The sequence below is a fragment of the Rhipicephalus microplus genome, chromosome X (genome assembly GCF_043290135.1).
Source record: "Rhipicephalus microplus isolate Deutch F79 chromosome X, USDA_Rmic, whole genome shotgun sequence".
In the NCBI taxonomy this organism is placed as follows: Eukaryota; Metazoa; Arthropoda; class Arachnida; order Ixodida; family Ixodidae; genus Rhipicephalus; species Rhipicephalus microplus.
Window position 1 is genome coordinate 174,230,333 of NC_134710.1, and position 19,608 is coordinate 174,249,940.

Consider the following 19,608-nt stretch of genomic DNA (forward strand, 5'->3'; position numbering starts at 1 on the left):
CCAGGTAACAATCCTCGTGCATACGCATCCTTTCAGGTCACTATATCGAAACACAAGGCCCACAGGCCAGGCTAGCAGAATGCTCAAAAACCTGCAACAACAACACCACTGGCTACCAAAGGATACATAAAACCCTTCCTTATTCCATACACATGCATCCTCTACCTAATCAAGCAAAATCTTCTAAATTGCCTATCAATACTCTGTTTCGCTGCCTTTCATCATACCCCATTGCTAAAAAAAATACTGTACTGCTGTGTTGCCTCCCCACCAGGTACTTGCCCGATTTCGAGCGCAAGGCACGGGTGGGTGTGCGGGCGCAGCCAGCCCGGAACCACTGAAAAAAGAGGCAGAGGTACATAAAGAGCAGCAGCTACACTCGCCGCAAAGGGGGGATTGTTACTTTTACTGCAGGGCTGCCTTGCTTGGCTGGCGCAGCCACCACCATCCAGGTGGACTTGCCTCCGTTTCAGCTTGTTCAGGCAAGTGTGCTTGCACGGTGAGCCTAAAAGAGCCTACGCATGCAACATCGGCACTGCTGCTGCTGCTGCTGATTGAGCTGGGCAAACACCACCAGAGGGGCCATGCACAGTGCCTGTTTTGACTAGTGAGTGTTGCAAGCTGTGAAACCCTGAGACCGAAAGTTAAAAGCAAAAAGTAAATGCAATTAAATACATTTGCAATTAAAAACAAAATCTCCATAAATGGCTATGTGTCGACTCTTCCACAAAACAATTTTAATATCCGAGCCACGACTTGTGATGCAGCTGTCATATGTGCAAAATATTGCAGCACAAGAACGAAAAGCCAACTGGCATGTTGCAAGTAGCTTGGGTACTAGTTGCCTGTCATATTGCGACACATTTCCTACAAACTGCGACTAGAGATACCTTTTCTGGCATAAATCAAGCAACATGAGGTGGCTGCTCAGAAGATAGGATTAGTACCCGGTTTTATCTTTCATAAAAGGAGTCACATGATAATGAATGGATCTAAATATTAGGCTTGACCCCATTTTCCCATTTATATACATGACATAAAACTATGTAATGCTTTTAAAGATCTTCCTCACAACTAAGTACTTCAGTGGTTTTTCTGAACGAGCACAAAAAGGAAAAGTTTCACCAGCAAACAAACGCAATTTTTCCCACAGCTAAAAACTTCGGCACAGCTTATGTCCCCACATTATCACCAACTTGCAGTCAGAAACTTTAACAGTAGAATCTAAATGATGTGGTCATGGTTGACATAAATTTAAGAATACAAAAATGTTAATTGAACCAATTAAAACACAATGTGTTCTACATTCAAAATGTTTGTCACCATAAATGTTATATTGCACAATTCATGAGGTTATGATCCCAAGAGCCATGACCACTAGCATCAACATATGATGGAAGCCCTTTATCATCTTTTGCTTGCTGCAAGGAGGAGCGTAACTCCCAAGTTGGCTGGCCCTCTTATTGGCTGTAAGGCTGCAATGTATGACTGTGCTCGGCTGCACTGTGTTGGTGTGAACTCTTGTCCATCCTCCCCATGGTCTTGTAGTGCTGTCTTTTTATTTTCACTGTGGTGGTCATGCAAGCAACTGTGGTGCCAACAGAATTTTATACAAAGATTACTGTAGATCATGCCTTTCGCCTCCAGAATTTTATTTGCTGATGATATCATGACTGAGTCTAGCGGAGGGGGGGGGGGGGTTGTGTGAAGCAATGAAGTTCTGAAAGAGTGGCTGCATCTGCACCCATGAAAGAAGGAAAGAGACCACGCCCCTGTAAGTGTATGCGATGATGTCACACAGCAGCACGTGAAGTGCAGCCACACGATTTCCACCAGCTGCTTCGAACAAGGTGTATTCCAGTTATCATGGAACAAGCCCATGGTTACTGGTTTGCAAAGTTGTAGCGAGAAGTGATGCACCATACTTTCTTGTTCACTTTGGGTTGCACAGATGGGCAGCCTAGTTTGAATCAACAGTGGCCTGCATTTCAAATTCGAATTAAGGAGAGTTTTACACCATTCATATACATGTCACATTGCTAGAACTAATATGCCAGTTTGAATTATCTGACAATTTGAATTATGTGAGTTTGAATTAACGAGGATGAGCTCAGCCATGACAGCAGGCATGTAAAATGCAGCAAGATCTCGAACTGAAGAAGTTCAAGACTGAACAAAAGTGTACGGCAAAGCCCTGTAAGAAATCCGTCTTCTTCCTTCCGAATGCTTTTGTTTACATATTTCTGCAGTACATTGAGCGTACGAAACATAAGTCAATGATTGTGCTGAGCCTTTCCAGATATGAGTAAATTTCTTTAAATCCATATCTGCTGCCTCAACACTTCAACTTTATTATGAAATTTTTGAATGAGTGTGCAAGATGTCCATCAATGAGACACTACTGCATGTTACAAAAAGCTGTGCGTTTTAAATAAGCCAAGAAACAGCGTACTGTTGCAGAAACAACAGAATGCCACTAGAAGTAATCAGTGCTGTACAACAAAAAACAGTGAGAATGCAAATTATTTGTTTAAGTGGCGTGCACATAATAATAGTAATGACTTTTTCTTTGCAAGTGCAAGCTAGTATTATAGAACATGTGATGTTTTTCAGGAATACATTTTTTTTCTGAATTTTATAACGTTTTTCAATCATAATGACGTTACCAATGCCACACAGTCTCAGCAAATAACTCGAGATTAATAATAGTACCAGCAGCAGCAACAGCAGAAAAAAAGAAGAGAAAAGGGAGGAAAGGGGAGCAGTTGACTTTTGTTCAATATATGTACTACATTACAAAAATCCATTAGAGTAAAGACCACCTGGGGGAGCAGGCTTTAAGCGATAAGCATTCTTTCATGCCAAAGAATGCAATTAAATTTTTACCTTTGAGGTGTGGTGAACTGCAAAAAAATCTGTATGCAGAAAAGAGTATTTAATGAGAAATCTGACTTTTTTATATATTGGTGAAACACACAATGCATTTTGTATCTCTGATTGTAGCATACTTCCCCAGGGAGTAGCAAGGGTGTTTTGTTGAGGCAGCAGTAAGGTTTGCGACAGATGTCACACAATAAGTTCTAGTGAATTTGTTAGGAGCCAGCAAAACCAAAAAAGGCCATATTTACAATGCATGTACATACCTCTTCATCATCGAGGTATGGTTCATACCAATCAATAAGGTCTGCCGGTGGCTGTGTGAACCTAAAATAAAGGCTGTTTTAAGTACACAGCAAGATTTCTCTAATAACAGGGGTGAGACAGCTAAAACTAAATTGGGAGCAGCTTTTGAAGCAGCAAAATTTCATTTTTGGAGCAGAACCTTGCTTTGGACCAGTTGGCGGCATTTAATATGTCGTCTTGAGAGCTTGAAAATAAAAATTTCTAGCAACGTGGGGGCACCAGTGCATTGGCTTATAATACACATAACACTGAAACAGATTTTGAGGGAAGTTTTTAATGAGATTATCGCTAGGTATGAACTGCACTACCTTTTTGCATACGCGACCTACCTAGCCCCCGTAACATGTGAAATAATATTTAAAGAAGGTTTTGTTTAAAACTAGGTTCCCTGTAAACATTTTAAAATATGAATCACACTCAAAAAGAAGTTCGAAAATTGTGATTGCACAAGAATCTTGCTTACGTAACAGTGTTCGTTCACTTAAAGAAAAGCCTCACATGTCACATGATAGCGCCAAGAGCTTTTAACAGGCAACAAAAGCATGCTGCACTGCCGTTCACAGCCACCTCGTGTGGGACCGACCCCCTTCAAAAGTGCAGCGCGAGAGCCAAGAAACCTCACCGCACTGACTATCTCGTAAAGCGTGTGCGTTTGGCACTAAGTTATAAGTGTGGCACTAAGTGATGGCAGTGATGGCGTAGTGGTTAGAACATCAGCCTCGCATGCAAGAGGTCCTTGGTTCGAATCCCGGTGCAGCATAGTTCCCAACCGGATTAAAAAAAAGTTCGCGTGGTGATGTAACTGCATTAAGAGGCCTGGGGTGCAGCCTCACTGGTGACCACCGCTGGTAACGCACTTCCTCACCAGAGAAGGATTGGCCACCTTGGCACAGTATCTGGCCACTACCTCCCACATGCATATGTGAATTAACTCATGGGCCTCAATCCCCAACGGCTGCGAAGGAACTGACCATGGCGGCCGTCAGATCTGCAACGCAGCAGAGGGTGCTAAGAATCTCTGGATCCAGACAGGCCGCCATTGGAACCTGAAATTCGCAACGTTTAACGCTAGAACCTAATCTAGTGAGGCAAGTCTAGCTGTCCTATTCGAGGAGCTAGAGGGCATTAAATGGGATGTAATAGGGCTCAGTGAGGTTAGGACGACAGATGAGGCCACAGTGCTACAGAACAGGCACGTCCTTTGCTACCTGGCTTTGGCTGAATGAAGAGAACTGGGAGTGGGGCTCTTTATCCACAGAAACATAGCTGGCAACATAGAGGAATACTATAGCATTATTGAAAGGGTGGTAGGTATCGTAATTAAACTCAATAAGAGATACAAGATGAAGGTATTACAGGTTTATGCGCCTATTTTCAGCCATGATGACGTATCAGTTAAAAGCTTCTATGACGACGCGGAATCGGTAATGAGTAAGGTAAAAACACAGTATACTATACTGATGGGAGACTTCAATGCAAAAGTAGGGAAGAAACAGGCTGGAGACAAGACAGTAGGAGATTACCGTATTTACTCGATTCTACCGCGCCCTCAATTGTAACGCGCACCCAATTTCCACGACTAAAAAAAAAAAAAAAAAACCTTAAGACATCGATTACAACGCGCACCCATTTTTCTCGCTGGCCCGCACGATCACATCACTCGAAAAAACGACTCCTTTCAAGAGCGTCTTCCATTTAAATATGAGGTACAACGAAGCTTCTGCCCATCTGACGTGTAACAGAGCATTGCCGTCACTGTAGTTTTACCGTGGACCGATGTCAGCACGCAAACTTGCTTCGCCCCCTTCTTCTCGACAGTTGTGGTGCCAGGCATGTTGAAGTAAAGAGGCGTCTGATCGACATTCCCGATTCGCCCAAGCAGGTAGCCGTTGTTGTGCCGCAACTTTAAGACGAACCTCCAAAAACTGTGAAGCTTTTCATCGTACTCCTCCACAAAACTTTTCGCATATGCCCCTTCTTCATAAAGTTAGTTAGCCAGCACCTGCTCGCTTTAAACTGGCTCCACATTAGACCTTTTTCTAAGGCTAATTGCATAGCCCGCACTTGGAGCAGTTCTGTCGTCATGGGCCACCGTGCCGCTCGCTGCTCAAGCACATACTCGCAGAGCAGCTCTTTAATTTGCGGAAACCGACCTTGCTGTGGTCTACTGAAGCCTTTGCGTGAAGCTTCGCTATTGACAATCTTCTGCTTTTGTTTCTGCCAGTCCCGCACGCATGTTTCGGAAACTCCAAACGACCGCGATGCAGCCCGATTTACGTCAGTTTCGGCACACGCGATGACTTTTCTTTTAAAAGCGGCACCGTGGTGCACTCGTCGAGTTTTTGGAGTCGGCCCTTCCATGCCGTCGATGCTAATTCACACCAAGATGACGAACTCCTCAGCGCACGTACGAAGTGCCGCACATGGGAAACATATAGGCAAAAATGGCCGACGCGCCATGCCGACGCACGTAGGGGGCGGCCATTACGGAATGCCGATGGCAATAGCACGACCGTACTCATTTTTTTTTTTTCGTACTCGATTCTAACGCGCATGCGATTTATGAACTCGCTCAACCGGAAAAAAACTAGAATACTAGAATGTCAATACTAGAATTGACAGAAGGGAGCTACTAGTAGATTTGCAGAATGCAATAATTTATGGATTTTGAATACCTTCTACCAACAGCGAGGGTACATAGCCTTCATAGATTACAAGAAGGCGTTTGACTCGGTAGAAATATTAGCAGTCATGCAGACACTGTGGAATCAGGGCGTTGACGAAGCATATATAAATACCCTGGAAGAAATCTATAGGGGATCAACTGCTACCACAGTGCTTAATAAAGAAACCAACAGAATACCAATCAAGAAGGGTGCAAAGGCAGTGGGATACAATTTCCCCAATGCTATTTACCGCGTGTTTACAGGAGGTTTTCTGAGGCCTAGAATGGGAACAGTTAGGCATAAGAGTTAATAGAGAGTACCTTAGTAACCTGCACTTTGCTGCTGGCATTGCTGAGTAACTCAGCGGACTAATCACAACTCATGATTACGGAGTTAGCCAAGGAGAGCAGAAAAGTAGGTCTTGAAATTAATCTGCAGAAACGAAAGTAATGTACAACAACCTCGGAAGAGAACAGCGCTTCGAGATAGGCAATAGTGCATTTGAGTAAAGAACTACGTCCATTTAGGACAGATAATAACCGCAGAGCAGAACCACGAGACTGAAGTAACTAGAAGAATAAGAATGGGGTGGAGCACACTTGGCAACCACTCTCAAGTCATGACAGGTAGATTGGCACTATCCCTCAAGAGGAAGATATATTGTGAGGAACCGGTTTATTCAGCCAGGCTCGAGCTAAATGACGCTGGTGATGATATTTTCAGATAAAGAAGATGTACAGGTGATGATGATATCAAAGAGAATAAAGAGTCATTCGCTTGTCGCGCTCACACTAATTCCCCCGCGCGGTGAAAGCGGCCGCCTGGTCGCTTGACAGTATTATGACATGCGTCGCGCATAAGGCTTTAAACGAGATACGTGTACTATCTCTGTTCCTCGGCAACGATGATCAGGACTAGCGCTAAGAGGAGAAACGCGGTAATTGACAGGAGATGTCTGTTCGACCACCGTGTACGGCCCAATGAAGCGGCTGATGAATTTGTCGCATAGGCCGGGGACGCGTAGTGGAGTCCATAGAAGAACTTCGTCACCAGGGGAAAAACTCACAACACAGCGAGACGAGTCGCAGCGAGATTTTCGAGTGTCTTGAGAGAGGCCGATGTTAACACGGGCCTGGTGACGGCAGTGTGCGAGACGAGATAGGAATTCTTCAGAGAAAGGAGCCGTCGAGGGTGCAGGGGCCGAAAGGAAAGAGACATCCAGAGTGAAACTCGGCGAGCGACCATGGACGAGAAAAAATGGAGAAAAGCCGGTAGTGCGTTGAGCAGCCATATTATAGGCGAATGTCACGAAGGGTAGAATTGCATCCCAGTTCGTGTGGCTGGGGTGAACGTACATGGCGATCATGTCCGATAGGGTCCGATGAAACCGTTCAGTCAATCCGTTGGTCTGCAGGTGGTAGCTAGAAGTGGTCTTGTGAACAGTGTTCGAGGCACGCAAAACTTGCTCGACAATGGAAGATAGGAAGACTTTGCCACGATCACTGAGGAGAATGCGTGGAGCTCCATGACGCAAAAAGATGTGGCGAAGAAAGAAATCTGCGATCTCAGTGGCAGTCCTAGATGGTATAGAAGCTGTTTCTGCGTAGCGGGTAAGGTGGCTGACGGCCGTGACAATCCAGCGATTCCCATTGGATGATATAGGAAGAGGGCCATACAAGTCGATTCCAACGACTTCAACAGGCGAGGCGGGACAAGGAAGAGGTTGCATTAAGCCAGCCGGAGCAGTTGTCGGTCGTTTTCGCCGTTGGCAATGGACACAGGAGGCGACGTACTTAGCGACGGCTGAAGAGAGGCCAGGCCAAAAACAATGACTTCGTATTTTGTCGTAAGTCTTGTGATAGCCTAGATGAGCGGCGGTTGGATCATCATGAAAGGCTTCCAGAACTTCACGTTGCAGAGAACGTGGGATGACGGGTACCCACTTGTTGCCATCGATGTGGTAAATGTAGCGACATAAAGCATCACCGACAAGCTTAAATTGTTTAAGTTGTCGACGGAGTCTGGCGTTTGGAGGAGTAGTAGAGCCGGTCAAGCGGTCAACAATGGTGCGGCAGTATGGGTCGACACGTTGTTGTGAAACAAGGACGGATAGGGTGGCAGGTGATGAACTTAGCACTGCGATTGGAGAGGTGCTGTCGTTTTGGAGTATCGATGATGAGTGGCTTCCGCTGGGCAAAAGACAGCGCGATAGAGCATCAGCATCTTGATGCTTCTTCCCAGATCTGTTGGCGACATCGAAATCATACTCCTGCAAGCGAAGCGCCCAGCGACCGAGCCGACCCGATAAGTTTTTCAGCGATGAAAGCCAGCATAGGGCGTTATGGTCGGTCACGACGGTAAAATGACGGCCGTAAAGATATGGTCGGAATCTTTGCACTGCCCAAACAACAGCAAGGCACTCCTGCTCGGTGATAGTGTAGTTCTTTTCTGGAGCGGTAAGAGCACGACTTGCGTAAGCAACGACGCGTTCGCGTGAGTTTTTGTCACGCTGCAAGAGTACCGCACCAAGACCATGACTACTTGCGTCGGTGTGAAGGATGGTGGGTGCGGTGGAATCGAAGTGGCACAATACCGGATCCGACGTGAGGGCTTGCTTCAATGCCGTGAAAGCGCTTTCGCAGTCTCCGGACCAAATGAAGGGGACGTTCTTTGCGAGGAGTTGATGGAGTGGAGACGCAATTTCCGCGAAACCACGTATGAAGCGTCGGAAGTAAGAAGATAACCCAAGAAAGCTGCGCAGGTCCTTTTGACGTAGTGGACGAGAAAAATCGAGGACAGCGGCAAGCTTCTCGGGGTCGGGCCGAATTCCTTCTTTGCTTACAAGGTGGCCGAGAACCTTGACTGTCTTGCTAGCAAAGGTACATTTCTTGGTGTTAAGCTGTAGACCGGCTTTTGCAAGGCATGTGAGGACTTCGTCAAGACATTGTAGATGCTGCGAGAACGTGGATGAAAACACTACTGTATCATCGAGATAGCACAGACATGTTTTCCATTTCAAACCACGCAATACGCCGTCTATCATGCGTTCGAAGGTGGCGGGCGCATTACAGAGTCCAAAAGGCATCACATTGAACTCGTACAACCCATCTGGCGTTGAAAAGGCGGTCTTCTCTTTATCAGACTCTGACATTGGTATCTGCCAGTAGCCTGACCTAAGGTCGAGGCTAGAAAAATACTCTGCGCCCTGTAATGAATCCAGTGCATCGTCAATCCGAGGGAGGGGATAAACATCTTTGCACGTTATTTTGTTTAGCGCACGGTAATCGACGCAGAAACGCACTGTCCCATCTTTCTTTTGAACGAGAACAACTGGGGATGACCAGGGACTCGAGGAAGGACGTATGATGTTGCGTCGTAGCATGTCCGAGACGTTTTCCTCGATGTTGCGTTCTGCCTGAGACACGCGATATGGACGCCGATGTACAATACGAGAGCCGTCAGCCTGGATGCTGTGAGTAGCGGTGGTAGTCATGTTGAGGGCGGGCGAGTTGACGTCAAATAGAGAACGGTGTCTATTTAACAGGGCGAGCAAATCTTCAGTTTGATCAGGTGTTAAGTCATTGCTTATTGTTGCGGACACAGGTGTGGCAGAGGCATTGAATGGCAGTGATTGTGACTTCGGAACACCGTTGTGGTTGTTGTTCGGAAGAGTAACAATCGCAACAGGCTCGCTGTCGACCGCGCAAGATACTGTTGAGCCACAGGGGAGCAGTACACACTCGGGCGTTTGATTTATGGCGGTTAGGTACGTAGACCCATCGAAGAAGCGAATAAGCCATGGTGTGATCACAATGCCCCTACGTAGGGTATGACCGTAAGGGAGAATTAGTACATCGCCATCCACAATGTCGGTGCAATTAACACTTATAATTTCTTCGATGTATGGCCGAAGTACATAATCTGACTTGGTGACAAGGCGGATGCGTCCATCGTGTTCAAGCGGAGAAGAGTCAGTGGCATTTAGATGCAGGAGGCGCTGATGACATGATATGAAAGCGGACGCAGAAGACAAGAAATCCCACCCAAGAATGAGAGCATGGGCGCACTCACGAAATACCGCGAAAACAATGTGCTGATGAATGCTTTCTATGCAGACACGAACGGTACACTGTGCAAGTGGACGAATGAGAGCGTTGGTCGCCGCACGTAGAGATGGGCCGCCATAAGGTGTGGTGACCTTTCGAAGGCGGGAACAAAAAGCACGAATAATCGAAACGGCAGCGCCAGTGTCTACAAGAGCCTCAACACGTACACCTTCTACAAACACTATCAAATTTGATGGCCGCTCTAGAGGAATTGTTAGCTGTCCAAGGGATGCAGTTTCCCCTCCTAAAACTGCATTGGGGAGTTTTCCGCGTGGGCATTCGTGGAATGGGAGGCGGGCCGTAGAGGCGACACTGAACGGCGACCTGGCGAAGGCGACCTGCGGCGCGACGTACGGAAATTCCCAGCATGTCCGTATGGTAAGTAGGTGACTGTGAACGGTAATAGGACAATCGGGAGGGTGGTCGTAGGTAGTTCATGGTCGGACGGAAGCTTCGATGTTCTTCGGGAGCGTAGCCGCGTTGCTCGTCTTGTTGGCGCCTTCGACAAAATCGAGCGATATGTCCTCGATAGCCGCAGTAGTAACAGATTGGTCGAGGTGGGCGCCGAGATGCGTAGTAAGGTGGTGCACGCACTGGCGGTGATAACGAAGCCACAGTTGTATGGTCTGCTGTTGTAGGCACAGAAACGGTGGGTGCAGCAGAGAGCGCGGCAACTTCGGCGTACGTGCGCGTCTGGCGCACGCAGGGACTGTTGGAACACGTCCCACGCGATGCGATCTCTTGTTTAATCAGGTCTCGCAAGCTATCTTTTTCAGAAGGGAAAGTAACTTCCGCAGCACAGGAAGAGCAGCGCCCGTGCAGCTCTTCACGAACGATGTCGCGAATAAGCGCACGCAAGTCGAGGGGTGCAGGCAAACGAACGTCGGTGGCATCGTAGCAAAGGCGAAGAGACTGAAACTCGTCAAGTTGCTGACAGATGGTTATCACGTCCTGGGTGGTGGCAGGATTTTGCGTGGCGAGGGCGTTAAAGGCGACGGTGTTAATGCCTTTAATAATGTGGCGTATTTGGTCGTTCTGAGACATGCCGGTGTTAACGCGCTTGCACAGTGCAAGGACATCCTCAATATAAGAGGTGTAAGATTCACCCGGCAGCTGCGTGCGTTCAGCGAGTTTCTTCTTTGCTGCCTCAGTGCGAACTGCAGGGGCACCAAATACCTGACGAATTTGCTGAAAGTGTCCAAGTCGGGAAGATCCGGGTGGTGGTGCCAGAACCAAGTTTTCGCAACATCAGACAAGTAAAATGGGGCGCTGCGCAACTTCTGTGGATTGTCCCACCTGTTCAAATCGCTGACAAGGTCGTAGTTCTTGATCCAGTCCTCGACATCATCGCCTCGGAGACCGGAAAACACAGGTGGATAACGCAGGCAAATGTTGTTGGGCGGAGCGGGTGGCGGTGGCTGCAGTAGGACAGCGACGTTGGATGGGCCAGGGTTTTCTTGGGCTGCCATGGCAGGGGGTTGTATGCGACGACCCGAGCGGAGCTCCAGCGAGAACGGGCGAGAGGACTTGAGGGAACGAAAAGCACAGTCCACCACTTGTGAGGAACCGGTTTATTCAGCCAGGCTCGGGCTAAATTACGCTGGTGATGATATTTTCAGATAAAGAAGATGTACAGGTGATGATGATATCAAAGAGAATAAAGAGTCATTCGCTTGTCGCGCTCACAATATAACAGCTGCATCTTGCCGGTACTTAGCTCAAAGCAGAAACCTGAAGACTTACAAAGAGGGTTCAGCTTGTATTGAGGACGACACAGCGAGCAATGGAAAAGAAAATGGAAGGTGTAACTATAAGAGACAAGAAAAGAGCAGAGTGGATTAGAGAAAAAACCGGGATTAAGGATATAATAGTTAAAATCAAGAAGAGGAAATAGACATGGGCCGGGCATGTAGCACATAGACAGGATAACCGCTAGTCATTAAGGGTAAATAACTGGATTTCTAGAGAATTAATTGATTGATTGATTGATTTGTGGGGTTTAACGTCCCAAAACCACCGTATGATTACGAGAGACGCGGTAGTGAAGGGCTCCGGAAAATTCGACCACCTGGGGTTCTTTACCGTGCACCCAAATCTGAGTACACAGGCTTACAACATTTCCGCCTCCATCGAAAATGCAGCCGCCACAGCCGGGATTTGATCCCGTGACCTGCGGGTCAGCAACCGAGTACCTTAGCCACTAGACTACAGTGACGGGGCGATTCCTAGAGAAGGTAAGCGGGTTAGGGGGAGACAGAAGGTTAGGTGGGCAGATGAGATTAAGAATTTTGCGGGTATAAATTGGCAGCAGCAAACACAGGGCAGAGTTGACTGGCGGAACATGGGAGAGGCCTTTCTCCTGCAGTGGACGTAGTGAGGCTGATGATGATAAGCGAATGTTACTGATAACGCCTCTCCACGTGAGCAACCATGTGTAATTAATATGGCACACGTTGGCCAGTTCTATTTATTTTTTAATATCTACAGGTCATCACCATCGATGTAGAACTCCCGATAATAAATCGACTTACGATTGCTGCCCGCTCTGCTCCGTGACTCGCGTAAGCGCTCGCGCAGGTAAGAAAATCCCTGTCCACGCAAATGAACCACCTAACATAGAGAGGCAGGTTTTATTGCAAAGAAAGAAGAAAAGAAAGAAACAAAGTCACACTGCCGCTGACCGAAACACTAATCGAGATAAGTCTAAAGCTTGTGTAGCCCAGGGCAGGCATGCATGCAGTGACGCCTCTTAAAGCGCTCGTGGCGAGTTTTGATAACAAAACAGAGCAGTGGCAAATCACCATTCATGAAAACTGTGCCAAGTGATCGCCGATGCGTCATAAATCATGAATAAAGGGCTGAGATGCCCATTAATATCATTTACAATTGTTTGAACCCGCGTTCTGTCCCCACGGCTTCACATGTAACCAAGTGTTTCTCTTTTCCTGCAGACACCGATGTGCGTATTTCGCGTGCGATGGCCTTTTCTAAATGCAAAATGCAATGAGAACTCGCTTGTCTAAATAGATTAGAAGCTAATAGGCATAAACCGGAATGGGTTGCACACCTTTTGCCACTAATAAAACCCATTTTAATAACCAATGTGCACGCACCAGAGCATCGAGGAGACGCTTCGGTTGCAGGGAAATGACTCCAGATTTACAGTTACTCGCTTACGGCAAACACGCACTCGTAGGTGACCGCACAGAGAAGCGTCGACATGAAAACCGCAGTGATTAGAGGAACGCGCTACGCATAACAAAAAACCTGAGAGTCAACTCCGCTAAGCTTGCCACTCAGCTCGGTGGTTTTCACTAGCCGATAGTGGCACAAGAACACGCAGCCTAGCTAGTAGAAGCAGCACGCTCGATGCACGGCAGCACATGTTTGCGGGGTCACGTATATTTGCAATAGTTTAAAGGAGAATATGGTTTTCACTAGCCGATAGTGGCACCAGAACACGCAGCCTAGCTAGTAGAAGCAGCACGCTCGATGCACGGCAGCACATGTTTGCGGGGTCACGTATATTTGCAATAGTTTAAAGGAGAATATGGCGGCATCATAGGAGCCTTCATCACCAGAAAGGTGCAAATTGGAAAAAAAAAAAAAAATTGGGTGCATCTTATTAGTTAATCTCGGCGGTTTTTTCTCCACTGAAGCTGAGGTTGGCATCAAAGCTCTAGCTTTCGAGGCTGCTTTGAAGCAGTTCGGTGTAATTTTTTGCAAGTTTTATGCTTTTAGAGCAGCTTGGCGCAAGAAAGCGGAAATGTATAAAAAATGTGCAATATGCACAGCTGTCTCACCCCTGCTAATAAGAACAGCGAACCTCATGGCATCCTACAGGTTCAACATGAATAAAACAAAAACCAAAAAATATGCAAATATCCATGTACACCATGCTTCCCTAGACTTCTTTTACAGCTACACACTCATGTATCCAAATAAAAATAAAATAATAGCACTTTTGCCTTCTTGTATATACACAGAGCAAGTACTAGACAGCAAACGTTTAAATGAGGTGCTGAAGAAAACAGCTATACTAATCCCTACAATGTCCATGGAAAACATATCAACTATTAGTTTTTTATGAGGCTTTACTTCACAGTGATAGCCGAATCCCTTTTTGTATAAGCATTGAATACCTCTAATACAAAAGACGTGTGGTTCCATTAGAAACTTCGACTCCTGAAAGCCAGCCTAGACTCTATGGTGACCTATGATGAAATCTTGCATGTATCAGTAACAATTGATGTTCGAAACTGCCGTTTACAGTGAGAAAAACCTTCCATACAGCAGACAATAAATGCTTTACCGAGAGTTATGGCAAAAACAGAAACAGCAAAGCTCCTTGATGTCTAGAGCTCTCACTCCTCAAACTAATAAATAGCATACCTGATGTACATGAACCCGAGTGCACGGATGTAAGGGGAATCACAATGGTTCAATAGGCCAACCAATTGCTTGCGAGTTAACTTAAGGGTGAACAGCTTGTAGAGGATGCAGAATGCGGTGGACACAATCCCGCCTGCTCCAACTCCCCGTACCTGCGTAAAAGTAATGTTATATTAAACATGTCCACAGTGCTCTGTGTTTGGCCCCCGATTCTATGGCTCCTTACAAAGCACTATCATTTCAGAGTCGCTAGGAAAACCTTAGATGATTGGAGTCCCAATACAAAACAACAACAACAAAAAGTGTACACACACATATATAAGTTATGTCCTGCTGAAATTTGTCGTAATTTTACAGGAAAAAATTTCTCTGGTGCTCATTTGCCTTTGAATTGCGAGCAAGTCAAATTCGAATCAACTCGGGCTTTTTTTATGATGATATATGGTCTTTATTGGCGCAAGGGCAATACCTGGCCAAAGAGCCCCACAAGAAATTACATTAAAATGGCTTGATGCGTGGTTTGCGGTGATATGTTGAAGATGCATACTATGGAGCTGTTACGTGGCTGTATACAGGCCTAAAACTCCACGCTATTAGGCAGATGAAACATAGATAAGTATTTAAAATCATGAGGGTGACATGAAATGCGTGTAACACGAATGAATGGAAGAGATTGCTGTATTCTATTTACACATTTCACAGTACATATTTCTGTACCTTCCTCTTGTGCATAGAAGTCTTTTTTTTTTTTTTTTTTCATTGGACCCACAACTAGCCTGTGGCGAGATGTCCAACCAGTTTTGGTATTTCTGCATTTTACGCCTGCAAATGAAGAATTCAATTAAATTAATACTGTAATGAGGTATATGGCATGAGCACGAATGCCTCGTAAATAGCCCTTGTTTCCAAGGTTCGCGAGGCAGGTGCCATTTTAATGTATCAACACAATAGCAACCTCTCCTCAGAGAGGTCTTACTACGGAGATGCCTGAAAATATTACGTGAAAACTGTTTACATTCTTTAAAAATGTGAACAATGATTGCTTTAAATTGAACAATGATTGATTTAAAATGTGAACAATGAAGCTGGTCAGCCAGTACATATCCTTGGATCGCACGGTGCCCTCGCACCCAGCACACTACGAAATGTCGTTTTAGTTGGTCTACACAACACAAAAGAGAATAAAGTGAGATAAAGACAGAATTTTTTAACTCTTTTCAGAGTTGATCACGTACAGACGACAGTGGACATACACGTCAGTACGCGCTGTTTTTGGCTCAGTGCAAATAGTGTGCAAATAAAGATCAGTCACTTTAAGCAGACAGGAGAGAAAAATATTTTTTTAAATCTTTCTTTTTTTACATTATTTGAAATCTGCAACCTTTTCTGAACCAGCATCAGTCATTTGTCTGTCTTAGTACGATCTCTATTCTCTAAAAACGGCAGATTTCAAAACTTGTGCGGTGGCCTTCCGTAGCTATGGATTCCTTGCGGTTCAAGCATCATAGCCATAGGGAGAAGTTACAGTTTCCTAACTGGAGTACATTTGGGACATTCAGAAAATAACAAGCCCAGAACTGCGAAAAACAAAACAAAGCAGTGGCACCAAGCTTTCTGTTGAGAAGCTGGTTGGGGACGTCTTAGTGGTGTCATCATTAGCAAGCACCAAGACTATTATCACTGGGCCGTTAAATGAAATAGAGCCAGCTTGGAGGACACTCGAAAAGTTGTCCGGTCCAGATATTTTCCCATGGCATCAAAGGATACAAATCAATCCCAAGGCCTATGGCCTTTGCTCCAAGTATGCCGAAACTTGGTGTAAGTTCAACAAAGCCCAGTTGAATGGTGAACCATTTGTTCATAAAGAACACTTTCCAGCATCTGTTATTGAGGCTGTTAAGCCAAATTATGTAAAATTAGTTCATCCAAAATTACTTGCTAAATAGCTCCATGGGAAAAGGCAAAACCATAACGAGTCGTCGGATTGACGCTTGGTAGCACGCTAAAGAAAAAAGAATGTTTGCCCTTGGCACCAAACACTGAAAATATGCACTCTTGATGCTGTGTTCACTTTAAATGATGGTAATATAGCCCATGTGAATGTGCTGCATTGTTTTGTAATTTTGCCAGGGCACTACACAGTGCACGGCCTGCGTACCCTTGACCTGCGTCGACAGTACTGTGTTGACACAGCTGTATAGCAGGCGACTAATGAGGCTCGCCAGGCAAGACGTTTTAACACAAAAAGAAAAAATGATATAGGTGATGGGTTTCTGGCTAGTGCATATTGAACAAGTTCTTCAATTTGCTGCTATCTCATTGAACTCTCCGAATAATGCAATTTTCAACTTTAAATGCAATCACCTCAAAACAAGCTTTTCTCGTACATGTTCATTTTTCTCAGCAACCACAATATCTAGAATCATAGATTCCAGCCAGTATTTAGATAACGTAACAGGGAATATGCTGAAGCAGAATTATTGTTGTGTGAAGTGCTCTTGTGCAACACAACATCTAATAGCTATTATCGAGTATAATTAGGTACTTAAAGTAAAAAATTCGCAAAAAATGAGCATTACAATTTTCAGTGCTAAATCTGCTTTAGTAAAAATAGGAATGGCTCATGATCACAATGATAGTAAAATAATTACTATAGCTTTTATGGTTATGGAGACAAAGGTACATAAACTTTGCCTAAAATACATAGCAGGTATTGGTCGCGAGATCGAGCAGAGTCACCACCTGGCGGAAACTGGCCGAAACGGTGAAGTGTGGATTCCTCCTTGCATCGTCTGCTAGCCAAGTTGTGTTTCTATGTGTGCCAATGTCATGCATGTTCTGGAAATGTGGTTTGTTTGGCCATGTCAATGCGAGTGTAACTGTTTTCACGTAGGCCTGAAACAACGTACGAAAGCATTTCGTCTTGCTCGGCTCCTAATGCACGTAATAAGATCGGCAAGTGAAACTTTCCAGAATGCTGTTTATTGTCATTTTACCCTCCATTCATCAGAATAATTTCCCAGTGGGTGGCACTTTCTGTTTCAAGCACTTTGCAAAATGCTTCTGGCATCCTCCCAAACATGAGAACTATTAAATGCTGTGTGAATGCAGCGTTTTATAGCGACTCGGCTGTTAAAAAAAACTGGCTCTAGGTCATGCACTTGCGCACGGTTGATAGGTATACAGCTAATGCACAGTAGTTTATCGATCATGCGTGGAGCCTTAGTCGTGTTTATGTGGCCGTGGTAACACCACATAAAAATATTACTATCACATAAACTGTGAGACTTTCGTACTTACACTGTACTTGACACTTTCGCGCCTATCCCCGTCTATATTATGTTTCCGATGTTTACAACTTCAATATTTGCCCTGTTTTAAACAGTTTTAGACCCCTTGCGCTATCTAACGTGTAAAAGAAAAAGTATTATATCAGTTTTGCTTTCGTTTCCCTTTTTTAACCGTAAGGTGATTTTAAAGCCCCTTTCCATGGGCGCGAGTGAGCGTGCATAGTTTCAATCATGGCGTTGACACCGCGTGTGACCGCTTGATGAAAACGGCGAATTTTGGAGGATTCTCGTGCATCTGGAATGGAATATTCAAATGACGACAACAGCACAGGCCCGGAAAACGACATCGACACTTTTGATTTCTGCGCGGACGACGAGAGTTCGCCAACCGCCCCGGAACATCAGTGGCCGTCTAACGGTGAGTTTAGCTTTGTTCTCGGGCCGCGTTATTGCCAGCATGCGCCGGTTAAGTTGATCTGAAGTGTTCTGATGGTTAGGTTAAGTTAATTTGGTTTTTATGGCGCAAAAGCAGCTAAGGCTATGCTGCGCCAGACACAAGACTTTCAGGAATGGACAATGAAAAGATGAGATTTTAAAGCTTATTTAACAGATTACATTCTTTCAGAAAGTTTAGCAAGTCAGGCAGAGGTACTAGAGGGTCATCTTCTAGGAACAAAGGAGGGTGTAAAGGTACGTGTTGTTTGTATAGCTTGCTGAAATGTTTTCGTCTCTGTGTTTCAATGGTAGGACATGTGATTAGGATGTGCATAAGTGTTAACGCTTCTTGACATTTTTCACACGTTGGTTGTTCTTCCTTTACGAGTAAGAAGTTGTGTGTCAAGTGTGTGTAACCAATGCGAAGTCGGCATAATACAACTTCAATAAACCGTTGCTGGTGACGGCAGGTCTTCCATTCCCCGAGTGTGAGTTTCAGCAGGTGGAGCTTATTGTTCATGCAGGTGTCCCATTGCTTTTGCCATTTTGCTAGTAGAGCCAGGCGAATTGTTCTCTGGATATCTTTAAGGGGAATTTTCACTTTTGTCACTGTTTTATGGGCTGCCTGGGAAGCATACTTATCTGCTTTTTCGTTTCCGGGTATCCCAACATGACTTGGGACCCAGCATGTTCTGATGGTTAGGGCTCTTATCTGCAGAGCGCCCACTTCCTTCGGGCGAAAATTGCCGGCGGCAGCGCAGAGACTGCAGTTTTGTGCGCGGAGATAGCCGGGAGTAAACCTTGGAACTGCGTTGCGTAGCGTCGCGCGGCGCTTCGTGAGCGCTGTCGACTTTTTGTTTTTTACTGTTCAAGTTATTGGAGAGCTATGCAAAAGCACAAATAAATATGCTTGGACGCATTTTTTTCAGAAGCCAACGTACAGCGAGAGAGACGGTTCTTGGAGGTCCCACAGTCCATTTTGATGCTCCTACACGAAGTGCTCCTCAGGGCTAAACGGCACCAGCCAATATATATATATATATATATATATACATATATATATATATATCAGGAGCTGCAAATTATGCTATGACCAAAGAAAAGTTAAACAGAAAGCAAGTGTTTTCCGTGAAACATGCGTAGCAAACCTGCGTCTTACCGCATCGCAGAACTGCTCCGCACGGTGGCATGAAAGACACTCCGTGTAATGTTATTTTATGTACGCAACAACCTCTGTATTCACAGCGCTTATATTTACAGGATAATTGTGTGTGCTCTTAGGGCTTAAATGTATATTTTGTTTTTTTATATGCTTAGCCTGCTCAGAGCAGTGTTGATTGTTCTATTAAATTTCTTTGTTCATGTTTACAATGTTTTTCATTTCACGATTTTTTACATACTACTGTTAAATTTATTGTGGTTTCAAACTGACCGTGTTTGAAAGATAACATTTAGCTGTACAATTTGACACCATAAATATTACCAAAAGTAACATTGGGTGCCCTAAATTATTAAGGTTTTCTGGACTACCCAAGA

The 19,608-nt window shown here is 45.1% G+C and overlaps 1 protein-coding gene across 5 annotated transcripts in view; it reads right to left on the reverse strand.

The window, feature by feature from the left end:
- LOC119177192 (uncharacterized) overlaps nt 1–19,608 on the reverse strand; it is a 50,663-nt gene that overhangs the window by 20,998 nt on the left and 10,057 nt on the right. For all 5 annotated transcript variants that reach the window (XM_075878238.1, XM_075878242.1, XM_075878240.1 and 2 more), the window contains exons 4-5: nt 14,348–14,499; nt 3,144–3,204 (exon numbers count right to left, since the gene is read on the reverse strand). In XM_075878238.1, the coding sequence (XP_075734353.1) occupies nt 3,144–3,204; nt 14,348–14,499 (213 nt within the window). The remainder of the gene's footprint in view (nt 1–3,143; nt 3,205–14,347; nt 14,500–19,608) is intronic.